The sequence below is a fragment of the Lepidothrix coronata genome, unplaced genomic scaffold (genome assembly GCF_001604755.1).
Source record: "Lepidothrix coronata isolate B3197 unplaced genomic scaffold, Lepidothrix_coronata-1.0 Scaffold3, whole genome shotgun sequence".
In the NCBI taxonomy this organism is placed as follows: Eukaryota; Metazoa; Chordata; class Aves; order Passeriformes; family Pipridae; genus Lepidothrix; species Lepidothrix coronata.
The window spans coordinates 12,806,398-12,833,590 of NW_016690183.1; the positions used below are offsets into that span (position 1 = coordinate 12,806,398).

At 37.5% G+C, this 27,193-nt stretch overlaps 1 protein-coding gene across 1 annotated transcript in view; it reads left to right on the plus strand.

The window, feature by feature from the left end:
- Positions 1-1,726: 1,726 nt before the first annotated feature.
- Positions 1,727-27,193, plus strand: part of DPY19L1 (dpy-19 like 1) — a 45,423-nt gene continuing 19,956 nt past the window's right edge. The window contains exons 1-12 of the mRNA XM_017823491.1: positions 1,727-2,015; positions 2,933-3,001; positions 7,970-7,994; positions 8,508-8,595; positions 9,179-9,316; positions 14,289-14,409; positions 16,022-16,115; positions 18,280-18,337; positions 21,703-21,794; positions 23,208-23,307; positions 24,614-24,691; positions 26,310-26,396. Coding sequence (XP_017678980.1) covers positions 1,727-2,015; positions 2,933-3,001; positions 7,970-7,994; positions 8,508-8,595; positions 9,179-9,316; positions 14,289-14,409; positions 16,022-16,115; positions 18,280-18,337; positions 21,703-21,794; positions 23,208-23,307; positions 24,614-24,691; positions 26,310-26,396 — 1,239 coding nt within the window. The remainder of the gene's footprint in view (positions 2,016-2,932; positions 3,002-7,969; positions 7,995-8,507; positions 8,596-9,178; positions 9,317-14,288; positions 14,410-16,021; positions 16,116-18,279; positions 18,338-21,702; positions 21,795-23,207; positions 23,308-24,613; positions 24,692-26,309; positions 26,397-27,193) is intronic.

The following is a 27,193-nucleotide window of genomic DNA, read 5'->3' on the forward strand; positions in this document are numbered from 1 at the left end:
TATTTTCCCTCAGCAAGGAAAGAAATGTGGAGCCAAGAGACACACAGGCCCTCTGTCAGCCCCACAGGCATTTGTTTAGTACCTTTACAGGTTTGTATCTTTACAACCTTATTGTGGTGTAAACAGCCTTCCTACTACCACAAAGACACAAGAGCCATCCTGTCCTTACACATTCGTTACCTCGGTAGCTATAAAACTATATATATTATTGAACAATTTTTTATATACTATCTTAGTAAGGTATTTGCCACATAAGGCTCAAATCATGTGTTTCACAGGCTAGGATTCATAAAAGTAATTAGGAAAAAGAGATGAAAAGAAAGAGGTGGTAAACATTTTAGAAAGAGACCTACATCTGTTATGACAGAGGAAAAATAAGGAAAAGCCAGGAAAAAGAAGCAGAGTTTCAAACGTAGAAAACTTGAGAGCAGAACCAAAGAGAGAAATAAAGAGAGCAGAGGGATAAAGAAAAGCCTGAAGACAGCAATGATGAGCATCTAGGAGGCAGGGAATAGGTACGATCAAGAAAGGACTTCCAGGGGACAAAAAGAAGATGTTAGGGAGGAAAGAATGAAATGGATCTGCTTGGAGAGGTTGCAGTTACTGAAGATGTTATATTCTGCTATACTTAATCAACACTATCAAAAAGTGGTAACTAAATTAATGTATCCCTATTGGATGAGCTGCTGCCTAAGCATTGCTCTGTGCTAAAGCACTGGTAGGAGGAGGAACGACAGTTTTCTGCAGCTGGGTCTTGTTTGGCAGTTGTGCTGTACATTCAATGCTCTTCAAAGAACAGTAATTCCAGCTGTTACAGTAGGAGCTACAGTGGTTGCTGCTGAGAAGTTCCTGAGGAGAACTGCTCTGGAAAAGTCATAAAACAATACCTCAAGGGTCCGCGTTATGCAGAACTTGTGCATAATAAGGCCTTTTAACCTCTGAACCCAAAGTAAGGTTTGGGCTGGAGCAGCCTGGTGCTCCTGGGGTGAGAGGCCACATTGCTGGCACATGGTAAGGCAAACCCACGTTTAAATTCCATAACGAGGAGGTGCAAGAGGAGGAAAGAAGGATGTCTTCTGTGGCAGGGAAGCCCCTAGGACATGGCAATAAAAAACACAGCCGGGTTACCTCCTGGCAGTTAAAATTTTGGCAATTTGGGCGGGGGGAAGGGCACTTCTGGGGTGGGCTCGGTTTAACAACGCTTACAAAGCTGAACGGCCCGGGAACGGGAAGGGCAACCAAGAGAAACACCAGGGGCAAGAGACCACAGCTGCGTGAGGGTGGCGGCAGCCCCGCCCGCTCGGCGACAGGCGGGAAAACCTCCCCCGGCCCTCTGGCAAGAGAGGGAGGCGGTGAGCGAGAAGAGCTTCACTCCCGCCTCCTCGTCCTCCCGCTCCTCCTCCCCGCCGGGCTGAGGGGGCGGCGCGTCCGTGAGCGGCGGGGCGGAGCGGGGGGCGCGGGGGGCGCGGGGGCCGCTCCCCGCCCCGCCGGCAGCGCCGCCCCCTCCCCCACGTGCCCAGCCGGGCGGAGCGGGCGGCGGCGGAGCGCGGATCGGCCGTCCCCTCGCCCCGGTACTACGAGCCCGCCGACTGCGGCTCCGCCCCGTGGCCTCCGGGCCCTGCCAGGGGGTGGGGGAAGCTCCTCGCCGAGCACCGCCCTCATCGGCTCGGCTCGGCTCCCCTCCCCTCCGGCGCGGCGCCCCGGCCCCGGCGGGGACTATGCGGAGATGGTCGTCCCGAGCCGAGGCAGGAACAAAGAGTCGCCGCCGCTCAAGCCCGGGCAGCAGCAGCAGTCGCCAGGCGCCAGCCCCAGCCGCGGCCGCCGGCCGCACTCGCCGGGCAGGCAGCAGCTCTCCGGCGGGGCCCGCACCATGCGGAAGGGAGGCGGTGGCCGGCGTGGAGCCCGGGGCGACCCTCGGGGATCCTGCCGGGAGGGGCCCGCGGCCCAGCAGGTCCCGCTCCCCCTCCGCCGCGGGCCCCTGAGGCTCCTGCGCGTCTTCGGAGAGCAGCTCCGAGGTGAGGCTACTACCCCGAACCCTGCCCCCTCCCCGCTCCCTGTGCCCCCGCCAGGATGGGGGGCAGCCCTTCCGCCCGGGGGGAGCGCGGTGGGGCTGGGTGTCGCCTCCAGCCCCTCTTTCCGAGTGTCCCGGCACGGCAGGCGAGCCCCCGTGGTACGCGGTGGCTGTTCTCGGGGAAGGGAGCGCCGGGACGTCCTTCCTCGGGAAGCAGCGGTCCGGGGGTGGCGGGCAGGAAGCGGGCATCCCGCTGGTCTCCCGGCTGGAGGGAGGGAGGCGGGAGGGCGGTGTCTGGCGCTGCCCGGGACAGGGGTCGGTCGCGCTCCCGCCCTTCCCCGGGCCCGTCCTCCAGCCCCTCACATCGCGGTGGCGGTAAAAAGAGAGAAAAGCTGACAAGAGCCACACGGGGATCGGCGAGAACCAGGGGCAAGGGGAAGGAAGAGAGTTTTTTTACCGCTTCAGCATCCTTTGGGGGAGAAGTGGGGAAACGTGCTGTTTGTGTAACTAACTCTTGTTAAAACAGTCCCTCTGGTGGTGTTGACTAGCGCAGTTCATAGTGCTGGCGTGACCAGCTTGTTTCTTGATAACGCTCTGCTGAAAGCGTGGAGGGTTGTGTGTACTTTGAAAGTCTTGACTTCCTGTTTGAACACATTTGTCGGTAACATACCTGTGTAGAAATCCTCCTTTGACAAGCTATTTTGTAGATATTCTTTCAGAAATAAAAAACTTAATGATTTGTATAGTCACCTGAATAGTCTATCTGTGCTGTTTAAAGCTTTTATGTGTAATTACGAACTTTCTGTATGAAATTTCAGCATTTTTGAAGTCTAGTCAAGATTTTTACCTAAAACTGATGTTGCAAAGTTCAGAGTTCCTTTTACAGGGGCTGTTCTTAAGGTACTTGTGTTCTTTTGGCAGTATTTGTTGTCGACAAAAAGGCCTTCATCATAAAAGCTGATAGCAAGATATGGCTCACATTTCTTCTGGGTAAGTAGAAGAAATATATCTGGGAGGTAAATGCTCTTCTTTTTACCTTTCTTTCTCCGGAATTGTAAACTGTCAAAATGTATTTGTAAATACAGCTTGGAAAAACACAAAAACATAGCTTATGTTGAAAATGGACAGGAAATAACTTCCTGCCTGGTAACTTTTGTAAAGCTGTTACTGTAGCAGTTGATGTGGTATCACAACATTTGTAGGAAAAAGAATTCCAGATATTTATGGATCTTTCCTATTCAGTCATTAATTTCTAGGGGGGGGGAAAAAAGCAGCAATTCTTATTGAGTAATTTATTCAAAACAGCTTGCTTGAGAAGAATTATGGATGGAAGAACATAGAGTTGTAGGGGGATGTAAGTTCAGATGTTATTTGGGAATATTTTTGAGTAAATAATGAAATGGCTAATGGCCAAAGTCTTGAAAAAAGCACCTAAAGTGTTTGTGAAATTAAATAAGAAATGCATTCCTAAAGTCAGCAAATGTTAAGTAGTAGCGTATTTGTAAGATGCACGGTTATATACACCCTTAAAGGTATTATAGTAAAAGACTGTCATGGTACTCCAAAGATGCTAGTACTATTAATCACAACACCAGTAGTCCTGGTTGCCAAAGGGAGTTTCTTCAGTTTGATGAATTACATTGCAAAGGAATAGCAGGGAAATAACCCTTAGATTACAAACTAATTGATGAATAGTGTTCCTGAATTGCTTTGCTTACATCTGTTTAGTCAGCATTTCCTAGACTCACAGTTACTTAAATGACATAGAAACATTAAACTGATGGTCAAAATTGAAAAATTATTTTCTTTGATTGAAATTTGAGAGCAGATTAGGGAAAGAGCTTTATAATTTCTGGAACTTGAATTTGTCTGTGAAATTCAGATAATCAGTTAAATACATCAGGGAGGTATTTACATTTTTAATAGCAGTAAGACCTTGACAGCAAATTATGTGATAACATACAATATTTGCAGTAGCAAAGAATACACTAAATATGAAATAGTGGGGTTTGATTAGTTTTACTGGTATTTGAATTTTTGTTGTCATTTTGCTTAAGCTTTAAGGCCCATGTTTTAAAAACAGGCTCCCAGAGCTGGAGCTGGTTTTGTTAGAGTGTGAAATTTTTTCTCATGCAAATTACCTCCAATGCAGCAATAAAATTGTCAAAAATTTCAAGGATAGCCTTATACTACACTTTGCCCTCTTATGTTGGGGTTTTTTTTAAATGACCATTGACTTGAGGCCTTTTTCTTGAAGATGTCCTTTTTATATTGAACAGGATCTCAAAATGGAACAACTTGACTAAGTTGCAGAAGTAGTCTGTGCTTGCAGGTTCCTCATTGTTTCCAGTTTTGCTGTATTCCTACCTCAACACTTCGTGGGTATTTGCCAAGTATTAGTTTCTTGTATGCTTCACATCCTGCTAGCTTACAGTATCTCAGCATCTGTTGTTCTCTTGGTAAATGAAGCCAAAGAATGGCTTTATTCTTCAGTATTTAATTTCCAGAATTAAAATCCTTTTTAGATGCCATTCATATTGCTTTTCTTAGAACAGCACACAGGCAAAAATAGGAAATCTATCAGATTTTACATAATAGCCCTAGTCTGCAAAAATCTTATTGTATGCTTTGCTTTTCGGGATTCTTAGGTTGGGTGAGAAAATGGCACCTGCAAGTTCAAGTACATAGTAGCTGTGTAAGTGTTTGTAGCATTAGACTATAGTATTCCCTTCCGGTCCTCTACTTCATTCTTTCCCCAGTAAGGACATTAATAGGATCAAAGGATGGTAATTTAAGAGAGCTGATCTGAATGTTTTGAATCAGAAACTAGATTAATGCAGTGTGTTGAAAAATGCCGATTTGTACTCACAGTGGAAGTCCATGAATTAAGACCATTGTCTCTTGAAATGTGAGTAATTACATTGCTGTGCGATTATGAAAGGTCTTAATTTTGTATTTATAATAGAGTGATATTGTGAATTTTTGTAAAAATGTGTATGAAATTCTCCAAAATAACTGTGAATGTATTTACTGTTCCTGCATTGACTTTAAATGAAACATTTACTGACGAATAAGATTGAGAGATATTGTTTTCTCAATGAAATAAATGTTATGTTTGAAAGTGAAATGTAATTTCCATATTAATAGATAATTTATTTGCATCAATAAAATACTGCATATTTGGCTTATTTGGAACCATGTGAATTTGAGATAATGAACAGTATTGGTAGCTAATATGCATTTGACTTTATTGTATATTCTTACCTAACATATAATCTGTCTTAAAATTGATTTTTTTTTAATTTTTTTTTTTTGTAGATGTGGTATGTGTATATGTGAATGTATTTCAGCATCTAATCTTACTGGGAGTCTTAGGAATGTTGCTAAGAAATGAAATAATGCCCTGTGCCAATGTGCAATTATTACTCAATAAGTAATGACTAAGAAAGATATGGACTGCTCTATTTCATTCCATAGAATTACTGCAAAATGTGTTTTTCTTAGGGAATATGGTTTGCTGCATTGCTGATATAGCTAATGTGCTTACCCGGAATTCCATGTCAGATCAATATCTGCTTTTCTGAAAAAGAAATTTGCAGCTTTCCATGAGAACTAATGTAAATGTCCTTAGTATAAAAAAAAGCCTGCAGCTCCTGAACCTTTCAGAAGACGTTAAGTTCTGCTTACACTGAGCAATTCTTTGGTGATTTTTTTTTTTTCCAGAAAGTATATGTAATAATGGGAAGTTTTAAGTAAAAGTTTGAGGTCTTCATTTTCTAACTGGAATCCAGCCTTGCCTAACCTCAACTACTATGTGAAGTGTTCAACTTGAGCTAAATGTTAAATGGTACAGGCAGGTAGTGTAGAATTTTTTTTCCCTGTTAGGTAATTTTTTTCTTTTTTTTTTAATTATTTTTAATTTCTGTCTTGCCCAGCTTCACCTTGCAGATCTTCATATACAAAACTTTAGTTTTAAAATTAGATCGTAATGCAGCAAACTAATTTTGTGAACCTTGTGGTGACAATGATAACAAGTACTGCCATCCCAGCACTTCCAGGCTCTTTACTGGAGGAATATCTGGTTTGGATATGTATATACTAGGACATGAAACGTACGTTAAGTCCACTCCCATTCCACATAAATTTAGTGCTTTTGCAAAGGTGTTTTTCTTTCTCTTATTCCTGCTGCTTTCCAGAAGCAGCCAACCACACTCTTGTAAAATTCAGTCTGAACACATGTGCATTCACTAACTCTCTGACTGTCTTCTGCATCGATGTGCAGGCATTGCTGTATGTTTTACTGATGTGTAAGCAATTTGATCCATTCCACATCGCCATAGAGGCAAGGGCTGTGCCCAGGAATGGGGGGAGTTGTGTGCTGATCAGCACCCTGGAGAGAGACACAGTGCTCAGCACCTTTCTGGCCCCAGCTGGGTGTAAGTAGGGCAGGTGATTTTCTCCACTTTCTCTCTATTCTGTATAGCCTATGTGAATAAGAGGGCTCTTCATTAACCATAAAGATTTTCATGGATTGAAGACAATTAGTCTACCAGACCCTTCTGTGGCAGAAAGCCACTGTGTGCCTAGAGGGCAACCAAGACACCTTCAGTCTAGGAGGAGCACTGTGATCCCCCTAAATGCCTGCCCATTATCCCTCACTTATGCTGGCTTTGCTTCCATACTGAGCTCTGTATATGTTGTCAATGCTTCCCAAGGAAAATGGAGTAGTTTCTGCTCTCTGTGGATCTTGTCATGCTCAGGAGGTCAGAGACCTAGATTGTTAACCTACTGCTTTATCATCATTTGTCTTTTTCCTTTGTCCCTCAGATTACCTCCCTTGTTCTGTACTTATGTGACAGCAGCGAAGACAGTCTTCGAATGGACAAATGGAACGTTACTGCATGCAGTCTATTTTTTCTAGCAATTATAGTCACAATGAGATTTGTGTTAGTTGTCATGGTCCATTTGGATTTCTGATATTTACACCAAAATGTAGTTTGTAAATTAAAATTTATTTAATGAACTCATGGGGGAAGAAAACAAACATGACAAACAAGGACTCAGTCCACCTTGTAGAGACTAGTCTAACATGGGAATTTACTTACTCATCACTTAAGGCACGAGGGGTTGAACTCACAGGTTCTCTAATTCAGAGCTCAGCTTGAAGCTTCTAACCTGTGCACCTGTGAGCAAGATAATTACCTAGATGATGGTGGGAGTGTTCATCCTTCATTTTTCATCACGGTGCAGGCATCCCCTGTATCACACTGGGACGTATGAAAGCCTCACCAGTCCAGCAGCTTCCAAAACTTTTTGGCTAAGCTGACATATTTATACCTTCCAGCTTGGAAGTTTGGTCTATAGCATTTCCATGAGTTAGCAGTTTCTGAGGACACTGCCGGACAATCCATATGCAAGGATTATAGCTGCAGGAGACAGGAAGCTGCAGGTGATAATGGCTGCATAGTGACCTTAAGCCCTCTCTGGTCACCAGGTCCTGCCTGTTTTTTGCCCTTGCTTTGGCCTAGCAGCGCTGCTTGTAGCATGCATCAGGCCTTAGCTCGAGTTGTGTATTGGCAAAAATCTGAGCAGGAGTTGAGTGAACAGTCACAGGAGGTGTCATAAATGCTAAAAATATTTGTGCTTATTAAAAAAAAATGCTTGTAATTCAGTTTTGTTGTTGATAGATGTAGTATGTGCATTAGATGCTGGTGGTCCAACTTGAGTGATGCAGGATATAGGTGGAAACATTGCCTATTGCTGATTAGCACAGCATAATTTCAGATTTTGAGAGAGTTGACCATGAAAGTTAATTCAGATGTTCCTATTCTTCTCTTCCTCTGGAGTCTTGAGTACCTTCTGTGCATCTGTGAAATAGTACTGTAATTACTATGATGAACGTGATTTCATGTTCAGTTATTTATTTGAGTAACTTCGCACCTTTTGTTTCCTTTACAGCTGTTTTTGCAGGAGTCCTACATTGGTAAGGTTAAATTTATTGTTTGAGAGTAATATGGTATTTTAAAATAATAAAAATAGAACTTTTACTTATTTTTAGACAAGATATTGGGATAATTTATATTTAGATCTTTCCTCTCAAAACTAAATTGTCAGTGAGCTGAGTAGTTCTGTTCTTGTGAAGCTGATGTGACAGGTTTCTTAAGCCTGTTCAGAGAAGAGTAAAGCCTGCTTTTCAGGTAGAAAATTGTTGCTTAATCATTAAATGTCTGCCCTTAAATTAAAATACATTACAGTATTATATAGCATTATAGTATTATAACTAATGCCGTAATAGAATTTACTAAATACTCTATGGGTTCATATTTTTTCAATTTAAAATTATCTAAATAGAGGAGAATATTGCTATAATATGTGAGTAAATAAAATAGCAGTTTGTAAGTAAACTTTGTTTCTTCATTGAATGTTCCTTGGTATCTATGACTTAATACATTTTAAGCCTCTTTATTGGGTTTCAATTATTATTATTTTTTAACAGGTGTCACATAACAGCTCTATTTGAAAACGACCGTCATTTTTCTCACCTGTCAACACTAGAAAGAGAAATGGCTTTTCGCACGGAAATGGTTAGATTATGTTTCAGTGGCTGGAAAACTTCTGTCTGTAATCTGATCATGGGCTTCCCAAATTTTTTTAATGCGTTCTGGATAAGTAAATATATTGATCTCTTACAGCTAACATGCGTTACACATGCAGAGTATTTGTGTGTCGCTTCACAGTTCACTTTAAATATAATTTAAAAGTATGATTCTAAAGGATCTAAAATACAAAACTGTGCAAGTACCTTATACCTTGCTTTCAGTTTTAGTCTTGTTATGCAGCCATTTTTCTAAATATTTATTTAATAAATGTTGCATATGTATACACCTTTTGTCTGCTTTTGAGAATTGTGAAATGCTATGCTAGTGCATAGATACCAGATGAAATGAAAGATTTCCAGATATGCTGTGAAACAAGGTGGAAGGAAACCCACATTGCTTGTTTCAGTGACAGTAACAGAAGAGATTTGAGAAACTGGATAGTCCTCTTGAATAAGTTTGTCTTGTGTGTTACATTAGAAAGTTTGTTTAAAAATGAAGCTTGTATATGGCAGTTCATGAAGAAGAAGTGGCCTCTTTAATTGTAAATAATAATTCTGCTCTCCTGTAGGGTCTTTATTATTCCTACTTCAAGATCATTATCGAGGCACCATCGTTTTGGAATGGAGTAGGGGCAATTATGAATGACAGACTAACTGAATATCCTTTAGTGATTAACACCTTACAAAGGTTCAATCTTTACCCAGAGGTGAGCTATATTTTAAAAATAATACCTTCTGTGAATCTTTTTTTCTTTAGCTTTGACTACAAATTTGTAAGAAATGTTACTCTGGAAAATTGTTAAGATAAGGTGACTAATGAAGTGTTGCTTAAATACAGAATTTTAGTTTCAGATTTCAAATTATAAAGCTACTTCATACATTGTGATCAGTTTTCAGACTTTGAGTATGTTCAGTCAAATGTGAATGCTTTCTAGATCTTAGTATTTATTTTGTGCAGTCTTCAAGTTGCAGTCCAATTCTGTACTTCTTGTCTTCTTTTGTTCTCTTCACTGAGAGCAAGTGGGTTGCTGACATTATGTACTTCAGGAAATATGACATGAAATATCAGTAGTATGTGATAATAATGACTGCAGTGATGCAGGTAGCAAGAGGTTATTTTGTCTTGCATTTTGTATAGGACACATAAAACTAACAGTTCACTATGGCCATAAAATCTGTGAGTGGTAATAGTTTACTTAGATGTTGCAAAGGAAATTCCTCTGTGGAAAACTGATTGCTGTTGTTTTGTACATACTTGATGTTAGACTTGTTACCTGGTTAGATTACTTTCCTACTCTTCTAGAAAGAACATGTGTTTAAGTACAGAAATGTCAGAGTCTCTTACAGTTTTGCCAGCGTGTCTCAAACATTTTGCAAAGGGGAAAATTCCCTTGGTTAAATATACATTTCTGTAACTCCATGTGTCAACAACAGCCTATTTTTTGGAGAACCAACTAATAATGGCTGTAATTGTTCAGTACTGGCATTTTTACTCATTCTCCTGATCTGCTGGAGCAGAGATGCTTTCAGGAACTGTATGTGTAAGAGTTCTTGGCATGTGTGTATTTGTAGAAGTTGCATGTAGTGGTTTAGTTTGATTTCTTAATTCCTTACCCTGGAAGAACTAAATGCTAAATAGATGACTGCTTTTGTTGCCATATCACTTGTTTTTGGGTTTGCTTGTTTTAACTCCAAAGGGATTGCAAATCAGTTGTAGCAATGTCACATTAGGAACATATGCCTTATTTGGTACTAAAAAGTTATTTTCTTTAGATGAGAAAGATTTGTTGACTTCACCTATAGTCTGACTTTCCAAAATCACAGATACTGGTCAAATGAACTTGTTCTTAGAGAGTCATTAGTATCACCATGAAACATGACTAAGTAAATTAGATGATCAAATCAAAACAAGAGCAATCAGATGTAGTGGCTGACATTCTGTAAGAACATTAGGTTGATTACTGTGCAAAATGTGTAGGCTTGTCTTTTCATTCAGATTTTTCTAGGATTATACAGGCTCGTAGAATTTGGTGATAAGGTATGAATTCATTCATCTTTTCTGTGCCTGTGTGGGCGTGCAAAGCAGACAAATAGTCTCCTCTGCTACTTTCAGTCATTTATTTTTTAACGTCTAGCCTTTCTGTAAATAGTGATTTGGGGGTTGTTTTAAGTGCATTTCTTGAGTACTCTCGTTTGCACATAACTACATTTATAAAACTGTCAATAGGTGCAACTTGACATTTGAAATGTGTTGTCCAGGTTTATCTAATTTTATGATTATGATTATAATGGGTGGTGGGAAGACGCTTGTGGATTTATTTGTTGGCAGTGAAATGTTTCTTTCTGATATTCAGTATCCAGTCATGTTTTCTGAAAATGTTTCATTTCCTGTATGATCTTTTGGGATCTTTCCAGCTCTTTCAGCCCATTAGTAGCATTTAGGCTGAATTTTAATAAAATGTTTGTTTGTTTAGTGGATTTCAAAATTCAATTAATCAAAACCGACCTGGAAATCCCATTGCTAAATAGGATGTCAAACCCATTAAGAGAAGTAAAACAATTCACTTGTATGTATAGTCAGTACTAGCCATGAAAAATTCAAGGAGGGGGAAAAAAAGGGTAAAGGAGAAAAAAAAAGGTAAAATGAGTCTATAGCAATAACTGCATTGTTCATGTAAATTATAATTATAAATGGTAAAAAAAACCCTATGGAAAGCAGCAAGGCAGTCTTTGTATTTGTACCATGTTATAGTCCCAATAAAGTTGATTTTCTAAGTATTTGCTGCATAGTCAGATTGTTCTAGTAATTGTGGTGGTTTCGTTTCAGATGCAAAATGGCAGAGATAATGTGTGGCAGGGAGATAATGTGTTAAGTTGGTTCTCTGGCTGTTTGTTGTTATGGAACAGTTGATATTTCAGTGTGTGGCAGTGATAATGAAAATTTGAGTTGAAATGAGGAGTGTTGCAAAGATGCATGTAGATGGCTTTAAAGTGCTCACTCTAAGGCACCTAGTAAAAAAGATTGACTGTTCTGCACGTTCTTTTACAGCAAAGGACTGACCTCATCTGCAGAGATCTCCTGGGCCTGAGAGCTAGTCTTTTGTTTTCCCAAGTTCTGTGTTTTCTGCCTCATCTAATACAGAACAGTAAAAATTCCAGAAACACCACTGTGCTTTAATTGACCTAGCAATTTTGTACTGCTTACTGATTTGCTTCCATTTTTATGCCCGTGTTAACTGTTTCACGTAAAGTAGCTTTTGGCAAGAGATGTTTGGTTTGCTTGATACCTTTGCTGGTACCTTTTTAGGAAGTATTCACTTGGAACACCTGCAGCAGATACAAACACTTGTGGCATAAAAACCTTAAGCGGTTAAGATGAATTAGTTTTGGATTTCCGTTGGTTTTTTTTGTGCGACAGTTCAGCAAGAACGTTTCATGTGCTTGGGTAATGTCAGCTTCAGGGCTGGTGATGCAAATATGCTAGACAGATGTCTCTAAGCTGCCATATGTATTTTGTTGATTATGTACAAAGCACACTCAGGTGACAAGAAGAAAGATATGGATTTGGTTCCCCAGTCATGTTGATGCCTGTCTGGAGATGGGGCAGGTGTGCACACATTTGTGTATGCACCTATGCATTGTGAGAAGTACCAGGGCACAGATGTTCAGAAAGCTTCCAGGAATTCAGGATAGCACGCTTTACAAGGCACAATGTTGAGGCACAGAGTCTTGATCTAGAAAGCTGTATTTTAAATATAAAAGATTTACATTGGGAGTGTGTAAAGGCCACAGATGAAGTGAACCATCATGATTGGAGCCCTGGTATTAAAAATTAATGAGTTTTAGAATCGCAGAACAGTTGTGGTTAGAAGGGATGTCTGAAGGTCATCTAGTCTCAATGCTCTGCTCAAACTAGGGTGAAGTAGAACAGGTTGCTCAGGGTCATCTCCTTTTAATTTTGAATATCTCCACCTCTGGGCAGCTTGTTCCAGTGTTTGACCACCCTCAAAGTAAGAAAGTTTTCTCCTATGTATGGGTGGAATTTCCTGTGTTTCAATTTGTTTTCATTGTCTCTTCTCTTGTCAACCAAAAAGAGTCTGTCTCAGTCATCTTTATTCTGTGTCCTTCTTGTTGTGGGCTGCCCAGAACTGGACTCAGCACTGAAGATACAGTCTTAGCAGTGCTGAATAGAGGGGAAGGGTTGCTCCTCTTCTGGTGACATACAACCAAGGATGTATGTGGCTTTTTTTGCAACAAGGGCTTATTGCTGACTCAAGTACAAATTGTCCACCAGGACTCACAGATCTTTTTCTGCAAAACTGCTTTCTAGCTGGTCAGCTCCCAACTGTACTGGTGCACTGCACTATTCCTCCCCAGTGTAGGGGATTTCCCTTTCATTAGATTCCTGTTGGCCCAGTTCTCCAACCTGTTGAGATGCCTCTGAATGGCAGCACAAGCATCAGCAACTCCTTCCAATGTGTATCATCATCATGCAAACTTGCTGAGGATGTTCTTTTGTACTGTCATCTAGTCTGAAGATGCAGAACAGAATTGGCACCAGATAAAAAGCGATATTCACAGCTGTCCCCTTATCTATCAATTCAGTCATCTCAGGAGGCTATAAAGCTGGGCAGGTGTAGTTACAAATTTACCTTTGTAAATCCATGCTGATAGCTTCAAATCAATCTTTTGTGCTTTTTAAGTTTGGAAGTGTTTTCCAAGAGGATTTACTCCATCACATTCTCAGACATGTTCTCTGTGTTTCCCTCTTGCCCTTGTTGAAGATAGAAGTGATATTAAGAGTTTTATTAATTGTATGGGGAAAGAAAAGAGAGAATCATCTTTCTTATACGTGTTTTCTGTGACACAGGGCTGAGACAGCTAATACTGCAGTGGTGAAACATATTTTCAGTCTGGGAACCCCTGGGTTATAACTTTCAAAGCAGCTCAACTGGAATGGCCACATTACTCATTTATGAACTCTATAAAGTCACTTATATCCTGACAGAATAGCTTGGTAATGTTATTAACTAATGATTTTGCTGTGAGATGAGTTGTTATTTTTCTGTGTGTAAAGTACTGATGTTTTCTGTGTCAGGTGTTGAGATTTAATTGGGTTGTTGTTATAAGGACATTACAACCTTTGCATGGAAAATGGAACTGCTGTCTTACATTGCGTCTGGAAACCCTTTCTAATGCATGCTTAAATTTAACCTATATAAAAATTTATCAGAGTAAAACTCTAAAGATTTGGTCTGCTAATATTCTTGCCAGGTGAAATAAAAACTAGTTGTTTTCAACGGATTTTATTTGTCTAACTGTCTTATGTCAACAAGATCTGAGATTTTAATATCTGATAAACAAAAATACTCAAATGAGTAACCTTCCAGAAAATACTGAAGTTTATAGGTTGTTGGTTTGGGTTTTTTTTTTAATATGGCAATTTGATGCATGAAATTATTTCTGTTGTAAAGCAGGCATAATTTTAGTCTGTTAATGAACACTTGGTCTGTGTTGGATGACTTTAGGAAACCATAGTCAAAAATCCCAAGTTTTTGAGATAAATTCCGAGTTTAAAAATAATCCCAGATGAGGCCAGTTGTCATGACAGGTTACCTTGGGCATTGAGCTAATCTCAAAGTTCCTGTTCAGAAACTTCAAATCCTGTTTTCCTCCTAGGTGGTCCTCGCCAGCTGGTATCGCATGTATACTACTGTTATGGATTTCCTTGGTGTCCCAACAAAAACGTGTTGGACTGTAAACAGAGGAAAAGGGCTTAGTCCTGTTGAAAGCTGTGAGGGTAAGTTGTGTTTTATTCTGTTTGTTTCCTGGAAGCATATAATTGTGGCTTTATATATTTCAGAAATAATAAATATTCCTGTGGGTTTTTTTTGGCTAAACCCCGGGTTTTGTCAGGTTCACAGCATTAGTGAGAAGCATGAAAAAGAGAGACTTTTAAGAACACCAGGGGTGAGAATGTGGGCTTTGCTTATTAGATAGCTCCTCCTACCTGGGTTGAATTCCTATACTGCACTTAGAAACTTCATAGTTGTAGTCTAAGCCTTCATAATGTTGACCTATTACAAAGAATAAGATGTCCTAAATGTAATTGGAAGCCACTGTACATGTATTAAATTTCTGTAACTTCTGAACAATCCCAAGTACATTCCAAGTTCCTACATTTCAGAATTTACCCTCTATATTTCCTCACCTAATTTTAGAGATTTTTTTGAGAAATCATATGTAGTGATTCTGCTGGGAACAATCCTCTCCCTCTCATGACTATTCAACATAAGAATTTCTACCTTATACCTTGATTTTGATGCCAAAGCTTGGACACTACCACTTTTTTGTTAGTTAGGGGTTTTTTTCCACATGTGAAATACTGGCTTGTCATGTCAGTATTATATGATAAAAGTACCTTACCAAGAAGCACTTTCAAGACGTTCTACAGTCGGTTAAAGCTGAATGGTAGATGGTAGCTTGTGAAGTTGTTTCATTTTATCATTTAAAATGCCTTTGTGTGATGACAGGTTAGTATTTTTCCTTTGCACAAAGGCTATAACAACTTTCTTCAGAGCTCGAATGGTTCACTTTCTCTAATTCTGTTAGAAGCAATAAGCAGTGAATACATGTACAACTTTCCATTCCTGTTTTTTGTAAGAAAAAACCAAACCAATGAAAACACCAGCGACTGAGGCTACCATGTTTGGTGAGCATATCATCATCCTGCTTTAGAGAACTGTCTTGCTGTATTTTCAGTAATGGTGAATAATCAGTTTTGCATACGAAACTATGGAGTTTTGCTACCATTTTCTTTAATGAATAAGGCTTTTCATGCTGTTTTGCTGAAATGATGAGAGTCAGGAGGGTTTAAAGAAATAGTGGGAAAGAGAATAACAGCAGAAGTGTGAACACAGAAGTGTCTGTTAATGAACAAATTGAAAGACTTGCATTACTGGAAAATCTCTTGGCTTATAATGAAAGAAAGCCAAGAGCATTGTGTGTGATATGTTTAAAGGTGGATTTACTCCTGCAAGGGATGGGAAATGAGAGTCTAGGGAGAACAAACCTGTTCTAAAAAGCTCTATGAAATCAAAATATAATCTGTAGAAAATGTTCTTAGTGGTGCTTATGCCTTCTAAACATTGCAGGATTTTCTCTGCAGTTAATGTGTCCCTCTTGGCTTGTTCTGTTGCTGACTGCCCCAGTGCCACCTCTACCCTTCCTCTTTCTGTGTTTTCAGAGCTATGGTCTTCTGATTGAATCTTTACATTAATGTTGATGGCATTAACTTTTTTTTGTTGTCTTTCTGTAAATATATTAGGATAGTATACTGACTGCGTGGTAGGTTGTAAGCAATATGACCTTACTTCTATATTTGACAACATGTGTTAACTGTTTGTTCTTAGGGTTGGGAGACCCTGCTTCCTTTTATGTTGCTGTGATTTTTCTTTTGAATGGATTAATGATGTCACTGTTCTTCATATACGGTACATACCTCAGGTAAGGCGGTTGAGACTGAGCTATTTAGTTGGTACTCGCTCTCAGTTTTGAAAAACTGAATTTGAAAACGGGAATGTTAAAATATTTTTACTGGGTATTGATTTTTTGTTTTTACAGCAGGAATGCTTTTATTCCATATATGTTGTCACTAAAAGATTACTGAAATAGAGAAGCTTTTTGCTTAAAATAAATGATGATGCTGGAAAAAAATTGCATAAAATTCAGTGAAGAGGTATCTCATTGGTACCACCAGGTTGTGGGTAAAAGTAGATGCTGTACATGTTTTAAACAGCTTTTGACAGGTTTCTGCTCTAAAAATTATCACCATAGCTCATTTTTAAACAAAGTTTAAATGATGGTGTACTTTTAACCAAGATTGGAGTTTTCCCAATGCTTTGCCTCAAGTCATATTGCATGTCTTTCAATTTTAACTTAACTGAGAAGGCAAAATATTTTTTAAGATAATGCATTCTTTGAGATAGATTCTATACACTTCCCCTTTTCTATAAATTTGTGTTTTCAGTATCTGTCCTTAAATTTCAGGAACTGTAATACACTTTCATACAAAAATAGACTCCACATTCAGCAGAAAAACAGAAGTGGAAATGCTTTTCTGTTTACCTCATCTGTTGCTGTTGGTTTTCCAAAAAATTAAATGGCAGCTATATTTTCCTCTCAGAGATGTAACTGGTTGTCCCCCTCATTCATGCTCTGGCTTCACTGTCTTGTGATTTCTTCCTTCTCTCTCTGAAGCATGTACTGATCATTCAAATAAGAAAAATCACAGGGCAGACAGTGACAATAGAAAGAGGTGTTTGGGAGTAAAGCGTCTGTATTTGTATTCCTTAGCATAGGAAGTGAATATCTCATGTTTTGCAGAAGTAGATAGATTTGAATATTTGTGCAATTCACTTGTAATGTTTCTCTTAAGGGAGGTATATGGAAATCCACATTTTATATATCAGTGTCATTGAAAAACCAGTAAACTCTTCATTTCTTACTACTTTCTTTAGATAGCACAGACCTTGAATTTTATTTCTGGTTTGGGGTGGGGTTTTTTTGCAAATTTTGCTTTGTTTCCAAGATTAACATTTTTAATGTTGAGCATGTTATTTTGTCATTTTGCATTATAATGTTGACGCTTTTAGAATTTATGGAATGTAAGGTTGAGTTTTATGTGCAAAAATGCACAATTCCTGAAGGTTGTTTTACCGCTCAGGTGGTATCTGATTTTGTACCTAGAACCTACTGATTCTGTTTAACCTGTATACTAGTGATGGGTGAAGGATCTGAGAGGATATGAAGGGGGTTTTTTACTTGTTTGTTTGGGGGTTTTGTTATTTTTGGGTTTTTTAATAATCATAACAGCTGGCTGATGCTTTTGTTTAGTAGCAAAAATGGTATGTTCTGTCGTTCACAGTAGTAGTGCACTTGTGTGCACAAAAATGTTGCTTTATGTCATAGAACATGAGTAGTTACAAATCTGTCCAAACAAATTGCAACCTTATCTATTGCTGTTTTGAGATGGGTTAAATCTAAGCAATATCTTTGGGTTTAGTGTTGACCTCGTGGTGCTATTTATTCAGTGGGTGAATTTGATTGGTATGGAAATGTAAAAAATCCTTAGGTCAAGGGTATTAAAGATTCCTTGTGTTAACATCATAGTATTTCACATAAGAATTCAGTTGTATCTTGCATTGACCATATAGTGAGTTAATTTTTAAATGTGTTTTTTGAACATGCTTGATTTGATTACCCTAAATTAATCTTAGATTCAGACCAAAATTCCCTGTTGGGTGATTGAGCACACAAACTCTGAAATTTACTGCTCAGCATCTTAGGGAAGAAGTACTGCATTTGTATTGCCTGGTGTTTAAAAGCACTCAGATGTAATGATCTAAACCAGAGTTTGTGAGGAGTGGAATAACTGTTTTACAAGTTATTAACATTAAAATTGGTGTTCTGCAGAAAATTGGTTTGCTCTGAAGTAATTATCTAACTAGTATTTTAATACTGTATGTAATTTGTTGATTGCCTTCCCTTGATGCTTCAAAGCATTCCTCTCTTCCCTCCCCCCCAATAAACTTACCTGTACACAAGTCCTGCTTCATGTTTCAACGTCGACCATTATAAGATTCTGTTGTACCTATTTTTCTTTTCACAGTGGGAGCCGTCTAGGAGGCCTTGTTACCGTGATGTGTTTCTTTTTCAATCATGGAGAGGTAGGTCTCTCTCCCCCACCCCTTTTTTTTAATTATTATTGAAGTTTAAGCTAATTCTAATTTCATTAAATGTAGTGATGTTGCAGTTCTATTAGGGAATGAATTTAAATAACTTTTAATTCAATTTAAATACACAAGTAAGACATTGAAAGCAAAATAGGCTCTGACTGGAAAATGTGTTGCACAGTTCAATGTGTCACCTTGGTGCTTAAAATAAAAAATCAGAAAGGATATATATTGTAAAGTGGTCCTGAGATTTAAATCTTAGTAGCACAAGTTTCAAAACATCAAAACACTCTATTTTTCTCCCCATTCCAGACATCACCAGGCTTCATGTACCGTATGAGTAAGCTTCAGAAATGGTGAAAGTTTACTTTAAATTGGTATATATCTTACTGGAAATTCATGAATACAAAAAAAAAAAAAAGCACAGAGGAACCTCTGTAGTACTGATGTTTCGTTTTGGGTTGGGTTATTTTGTAGTGCTCATTTTATGTGTGAAAATGTACATAAATACAAATAATATAATATATATAATATATATATACATATTTACTTTACTTAAAATGCAGATGGAAAATAACTACCTTATAATTTAGTTAAGTGTTGAATTTATGACTTGTTTTCTTATTTATCTGAGCTGACCATGATAGAGAACACTGAGTAGTAAGAATATGTAGTTGCACATAACAGAATTAAAGATGCTTCTATTCATACTGAGCTTTGACAGTTTATTATAAAACAAAAATCTGTGGGATGAAATAGCTATTTTATTTTTAAGTTTCATTTGAAATGTTTTTGTCTAAATATCCCACATTAAGAACTTTCACCCATGCCTGGTTGAGACCAGATAAACATTACAGAGTTGCTAAACTTTTTTGGTGCTATAAAAGCATAAATACATTTGTGTGGATTTCTGTTCTTCTTAATGGCCTTCTGAAGTGAAATGAGCAGGGAATACTCATAAACACTGTTTTGCCAAATCTGTGAAGGTGATAAGTGTAACTCCAGAAAGAAATGACCTGAAAAGTGGTAGCAATAATGAAAAGAAACACTTATTTCATTATGGCACAAGCAGTTCTCCTATCCATCAGAGACTGTAGGAGAGCATGTTACTCTTAATGGATGACTTGACTTGGGGGAAAAGAACAGATAATGCATGTATTTTGGAGAAGGGCATGAAATCAGATCTGCATAACTCTACACGGATGTAGTCTGGGCTTAGGCAGAGCTTAAGTAGGATGACCCTGATTCAGGCTCAGTTGTATGGATCTCTGGAAAACAATAGGAATGACTCGCAGAGGGTGCAGTGTTCGATCTCAGCTGGCTCTTTGTGTTTGTACTATAGCTGATAAAATAATTCAGGAGTTGTTGGATATTGTTGTGTATATAATTATGGTAGTATATGTAGTTACATGTACGTAGGTGATCTTGCTTCAATGTGTGAATACATGTGAATCACATGCTGTGGATGTGCGTCTGTGCACATGTGCAGCTCTTCTATATGCCTCTGATTATGAGCAAATCACCTTGCATGTGGTTCAACAGTACGTACAGTCGAGCTAGACCAGTTGCTAAAAATTTGCTTTCCTCTTTGGGAAGGATAGGACTGAGCTGCATGAGTAAGCCTGGTCTGTGAGTCTTGGTATCTCAGCTCTAATGCTATGTAAAAGTAGGTATTTAAAAATGCCTTCTGGCTTTGAGGTAATGATCCTCAGGCTGTATGTTTTTATTTGTGCTGTGCTTGTGCTACTCTGTTTTAATGATTTCGAGCTTAGTCAAATCTGATACATTTATACCTGCAGCAGAGTTGGTTTACAGCCTTGATAAATCATCCAGAGATGATTGAGTTTAGCATCACATTTCAAATATAGAAAAACAGCATGGCCCATGTTAGTCAATCTACTTTTAAGATAATGCTTCCTTTTTATGGTTCTATATTATAGTTGGCTCATCATTTCTTTCCTCTTTTATCTCTTCCAGTATTGAAAGATTTGGTAAATCAAATATTGCTGTCATCTTGAAAAATATTCAAAATGACTTCACTGCTTTAGAATAATCATGATTATATTTATTGCTTATAAAATAAAATTAACCAATCACATCTGTGCAGTCAGCTGAGGACAACACATTAGTATATATATTTATGAAAGCTTTATTTTAATGATAATTGGTGTAGCTTTTGCAAAGAGTTCTTCTAGACAGCAAGAACTGTTATTAATGTGATGGGTTTCTGTACTTTGCATTTATTTAACACTACTTCTATGCATTTTTTTTACACTAATAATTTAATGTGTTTGTGAAATAGCAAAACAATAAGCAAGGAATCATACAATGTTGATTCTAGTGACTTTAGTAAAACAGTATTTGAAAAGCAGTTTTAAGATGATAGGAAGCAAAGGAGAAAGAACATTCTTGCATCAACGTCCTCCAGGGTTTTCATAGATTTATTGTGGTTCATGTTAAGATGAATTCCATTTTTTTTCTGTAGTTGTAAAGAACCTACTTCTAATTTGTAGTGCAAATCTATTCATAGCCATTTTGAACCTATTTTTTGTATGTCAAAGTTGTCCTTTAAAGTTGTAATTATTTTTTTTGATGGTCAGTGCCATCTGCAAGCACTTTATAAAGAGCTGAATATAAACAATGACACTTGTAGCTGAGCCGTTTGCCATGAGAACCATTATTTATTTGCCACTCATCCCATTAGGAAATTATTGAAAAAGCTATTCAGTTGACTTCATTGTATTATGCTTTGCTTTATTAGTTTTAAAGAGTGAAATATATGAGTTAGTATAAGCTCTGTATGAGCTTGATTTCTCATGTTCAGTTTTGCTGGCCTGGTTTGGAGGGCAGCTTCAGATTTTATACTTTATGTGCTGTTGCTAGTAGAAATGTGAAATGTTTATAACCTAGAGAACTCTAGCTTATGAAGAGTATATTGGTTTATCCTTCAGATCCTCTCTCCCACACACTTTCTTCTTCTAAGTGTGGTAAGTCACTGTCTAAGTTTGAGAATGGTTTTAGTTACCTGAAGGAGTTGATACTTTCGGCAGAAGCAGGGACAAGCAGCTGCTGTCCTGGCTTTTTTCTTGGCTGTTCTGTAGCTGCCACATTTAATTTTGGAAAAGCAATGATCTATTTTAGTTAAAGAGTGCATCATAGGCCTCAAGTTGGGAAGCTGCTTCCTTTCCCTGCTCTTTTCTGCTTCCTGGCTTGTTTTTTATAACTTTGTGTCTAAATCTCTTGTAAATCGATTTTTGCTTTATTAAAGTATCTGTAGTTATTAATACTGAAATACAAGTGCATAGAATTATGGAAATGTATCAGTGAATGTTGTCATCCAACCCAGTTCTTATTTTTAGTGCACTCGCGTCATGTGGACTCCACCTCTTCGTGAAAGTTTCTCATACCCGTTCCTTGTGCTGCAGATGTTGCTTTTGACCTATATTCTCAGGTACCTTTCAATTTATACTTGGCTCTTTACAATGCTTTAAAAAAATTGAATGTCACAGGACATTTATTTAAATGCATTTATCTAAATATTTAAGTGCCTCTGTGTGCTGTAGCAATGTTATCATTAACACAGAAACTTTCCTGTGGCTGTTACATTGCAGACGCTGCACCAGTAGAACTGCAGTCATATTACTCACTTATTAAAAGGAAAAACTTTGCAACTTGAAGACATGATTAACATAAAAATCAGAATTACTGTGTTGGCAAATACGTATCTAAAGTAAAAATCAGAATTTTTGGTTGATGTCCCTTCCTTCCCATGAGAAACAAGCTGATACTTCATCATTTGGTTTTGTCCCTCTTGGAGAGTGGTATGTTGGTTGCACTTAGAATAAGCCTATGCTTTGCAACAGAGGATGCTATAGGCACCCATAAGCTAGTATGTTCTTGCAATTTTCTATGACTAATTAACTAGTCTAATTAACTAGTCCAGTGATTTAGAGCAGTCTAATTACATGAATGCAGGGATGCTCTTGAGTTCATTTGCCCTGCTTTTCTGTGATTGTTTCTGGCTTGCTACATGATTGTGTTACTGTCTTGCCTCTGTTTTGGAAAATAAGCGTGATTGTTCGTATGTAAGGGCTTTTCCACCAACTCCATTGCATCAGATTTGCAATGTATTTATTATTTAGCTGAACTTAGTATTTATAACAAGGGATTTTCCTTTATTAGGTCATACTGCTTTGTACTTACTGATGTCTAAAGCAAAAATATTACATGCTTGTCACTTATTTGTGTTTTTATGCCAGGAAAAGATACATACTGTCTAGAATTTAGGGAAATTTGAAACATAACATGTTTCTGATTTGAACTTGAACCTAACACAGGATTAAATATTTTAAATAGCACTTATTTCAGGACATTGAGAATGGGCTTGTTTCAGTCATAGATGAGTTTCACGTATTTGTCATTATCTCCTTCCCTGAAACATCACTCAGGATTGCTAGCAGAAAGTAAATATGGAAGAAATCACTTTCAAATGCAGACTGTTCTGAGAATAGTCGTGATTCCAGCTGAAGTGGAAATGGTTGTGACCTGACTGTAGAGTTGTGACAAGAAGGTGAACCGCTTGCAAACAACATACTTCTCCTGTATAGCAGGAGAAGACTTGTTTGGTAATCAGTGACTCATCAAGTAGTTAAGAAACATTAAGCATCAGAACTGTTGTCATGGAAACTCAAGAAAAAAAGGATAATAAATTTACTTGAGCAATGTTATTTGTAGTTGATCAATATTGTTAGCTAACTCCCAAGGTAACTGTGTTTTTATTGCATTTCCTATTGTGCTTTTCAATTATTTGCAAACACCTGTGTAATTGTACTTACTGATGCCTATTCTGTCTGTTTTTCCCAAGGATTCCGAATATTAATACAGGAAGCTTGATTGCACTGTGTGTTTCTAATATCTTTTTCATGCTTCCCTGGCAGTTTGCTCAGTTCGTTCTTCTAACTCAGGTAAGCCCATATTTACCTCCGAGGAGCCTCTTTGTCTAATCTGGGCAAATTAACTGCTTTGTATAGGCAACTACTGAATTCACAACTATACCAGTGCTTTCCTTTTAGCCGGATTTCACTCTTGTTCTCAGGAAAGATTCTCACCGTTTATCACATCAATATTTTTCTAGTCTTGAGTTTGATAGTTGACCACTTACACCACTCAGTGTTCTCTTTCCAGGACTAAAAAATTTACTTTTCCCTTAAAAAGAGCCTCCAGACTGAGATCAGTATATAAGAACAAGAAAAAAAATTGTATTTTGAAGTACAAAAATGAAAAAAAAAAGGCATTGATCTTGCATCTCTTAAGGCTGGTCTTAGTTTTTAAATGAAGCAGTGTTTGCATGGCATGTAATATCTGGCATGATTTCGCATGATTTCCTATTTAATTTTGATGAGTCTGTGAGTGGCGCTGTAATCTTACTGTCTGAGATTTTGGACAGTTGAGGCAACTTTAGTTAGTGTTGAAATATAGCAAATGCTAATGTGAGCAGTAAGATACTGTCATACAGCACACCTTCTTAGTGTTTGAGTCAATTGAAATGTAGCCTGTTGACTGAAATCCATCCATGTCTCCATACCTTTTCACTTGTCTGTCCTACTTGAAGCAGATGTTGCTTAGTCTGAATTGATAGCTTTGAACTATCAATATATGCTGTGGTATGCAAGTGTTCTAACTGCAGAAGAGGAAGCCAGTAAATTCTGTAAAATACTGTGAGAAACTCGTCACTATAACTTGTTTAAGATGCTGGGCCTGAAATTTGAAATTACGGGTTCACTTCATAATTTCATTAATTTCCCATGTGACTTTTAACAAGAGGCCTTATCAATGAATCAACCAGTCTTATTTTCCTCAGCAGCAAATTGGGGATGTTTCCATATTTTGCTGAAAAGTTAAATAATCCTAATGAATTATTCTTTGAGGTTTTTAGACTGATTTGGAGGGGGGGTTAATTTTTTATTTTGTTTTGTATCTAAGGGTGAAAGGTAATTCTTTACTGCTGTATTTTGGTGACTTGCATTTTTTATAAAGCTGAATACTTATTTCTTAAATATCTAACTATATTTGATAATTGTTATTCAGAGCACCACAATAGGTTTTTTGATAGAAATGATTATGAAATGCCTAAGTACTGACTTAGCAAAAAAATAGGTAGAAAAGTTAATGATTGTTTGAATAATCTCTTTTTTTGCATGAATGTATATTCTGCTGGAAAGAGTACACCAGTACAAATTGTTTTAACTTCTCTTTCACTTTTCATTCTAGATAGCTTCATTATTTGCGGTGTGTATTATGGGTTATATTGACTCCAACAAATTACAGAAGATACTAAATGCTCATATGGTAATACTTTTTAAAAAAATCTTTACTCTCCTTAAACATGTCAAAGCATCAAAAGACACCATTTGTCTGACATATTTTCCTTAGCTGCACAATGGTTGGAAAAATGCATTAATGAGGCAGTGTGGGCCTGGATTTGAACTAAGATTGGGTTTTGAAAACTAGTGTAGTGTTGACCATGTAAAGATCTTGTGGTTTAACTGTTTGGAGAGTTATCTAGAAAGGAGAACAAGAAAATAAACTATTAACCTGAAGAGCAGTTATTTTTTTTTTTTCAAAACTTGTGAGAAAGTCAAGAAAGAAAGGGGTATTTAAAAGATGTGTAAGTTTCTGTGTAATATCTGATTTTAACTTTTAAAGTTAAGATAATGATCAAGTTTTGCTACCAGGAATTTTGTTCTTTGAAGTGAGATTGAAGTTTTAAATATAAAGGAAGATGTAAACAACTTTTTAAAGAAATATGATTGTCTTTAAAAATATTTTTTTGCTAAAATTGGGCTATGCTAACTCAATGGACAAAAAGAGAATATTTACCTCAGGAAAGAAACTGAATTGTATTTCATATGTTTTCAAACGTTTTTTGAAATACTCTAAATGGTAAACTAAAGGCAGTAATAAGTTCTGTGCAACTCACTTCTCATATAAACCTGGGACACCAAATACTTCTTTCCAGTCAGATTTACAAGAGAAAATTTGCAAAAAAGCATATTTCTTAAGAAGTTTTTTGACAGTAGCAGCATGAAATACTTAAACTTTTTGGCTTATGTCAATAGCTTTATGGGTGCTAAAGTGGCATAAATAGCCTATTTTCAGATAGATAAACAATCATGTTATATTACAGAGAAAGCTTAATGAGTCTGGGTAAACTGCCAGTCTCTGTTTTGTGGCGTTTTCAATTTTTGCTACCCCCTCTCATCTGTGGAAAATGGAAGTGTGAGGAAGAGAGTAGAAAAGTGTGCAAATAACTGTGTTGTTTTTCTTTATTCCTGTGCATAAAAGACAGAGCTTGCTCATTGATTTTGCTCTCCAAGTTAGAAAATGTAGTTCAGATTGCTTTCTATCAGAATGAAAGCACAGTAAGAGATCAGGATGGTGGATAAAAGTTTTATTTGAACCTTGATTTCAAACTCATATAGTTAGGTGCATATGTCAAACAGTCAGAGTTCTGCTTCCTTGACTTTGGGGATGATTGTATTTTAAATATATGCTTGTCAATTAGGAAGAAAGAATGAGACATTTTATTCAGCTTTTTTGTGTTTGTCCGGAATTCTGAAAGGTAACAAACAAGATGGAGAACTAAGACAACAATTTGAAAAAAAAGAAAAATGTTTTAGAAATAACTTCAGAAATGTAGCTGTTGTATCACATAAAACAAATTAATCCTATGATCAGATCTTTTTGTTCTTAAGCACTTTAAAAATGTAAATTAACACAATAATCTACTTGGCTTACTGTTGCCATTAAGTCTTATAGTCACTGCTTTCAGAACAAATCTGCAAGCTTGAGTATCAAGCTTTTACTTGCTGTGAAGCAGGTGGTTTTCAGTGTAAAACTGTTGACAGAACAGGTAATTCTTACCTTTTCTATTTTAAATTTAATTATTTTTGTTTTCTTCTTTCAGGTATCTCTTTTAGTGTGTTTTATTCTGATGTTCGGTAATTCAATGTTACTGACATCATATTATGCTGCATCTTTAGTAGTTATCTCGGTAAGTTGTTTAGGAAAAAAAATATATGACATGCTAAGACTGTAACGCTGTACTGCTATATTTGTATTGATGTAAAATGTGAAACTGCTGCATTACCAGACATGAGAAATCTTTCACTTGAGAAACAGAATTAGACCATGAGGATATCTAATGAATGGGTAAATACTAATTTAAAAAATGATGGGTTTGCACCAAACCCCTCTTCATGAGAGAAATTCAGTTAAGTCTCAGTTCACCTATTTTTATAGTGCTCTTCTTTTCATAAAAATATAAAATTTTACCAGGTTTGTATTTTTAACCAGAGTAATTGTAAAATAAGAGGAATTGTAAAGGAAGAGTATCACTTAAATGCTTCCTTATTAATAGTGAACCCGCTAGTGCAGAACAACTGACTAAAACATATATAACAGTGGTTTAAGACTATTTGAAACTGCTGAATCATACTGCCATGTTAGTGATATTATTCACTGAAGACCTGTCATCTTGTCATTCATTATCTTAATTTTTCCTTAAATAGGAAAAAACCCCACGATCTCTTTCAGTTTCATATAGTTTCTCTGAAGGTATTTATGTACTGAGGAAATAGGACTGTGTGAACAGATCTAGTTTGGCTTACTACAAATCATCTAAATTTCTGATTATTTTTGTCTCTTTTTTGTTTGTTTGTTTATATTTTGTCCGTTACCAAAAGAGTGATAATTTCTCACTTATGCTAACAATAGACTGCCTTGGCTTACATATTTACTGTCATGTAGTTTGCTTGTTATAAATCCATTCTAGTTTCTTGTAGCAGCTTT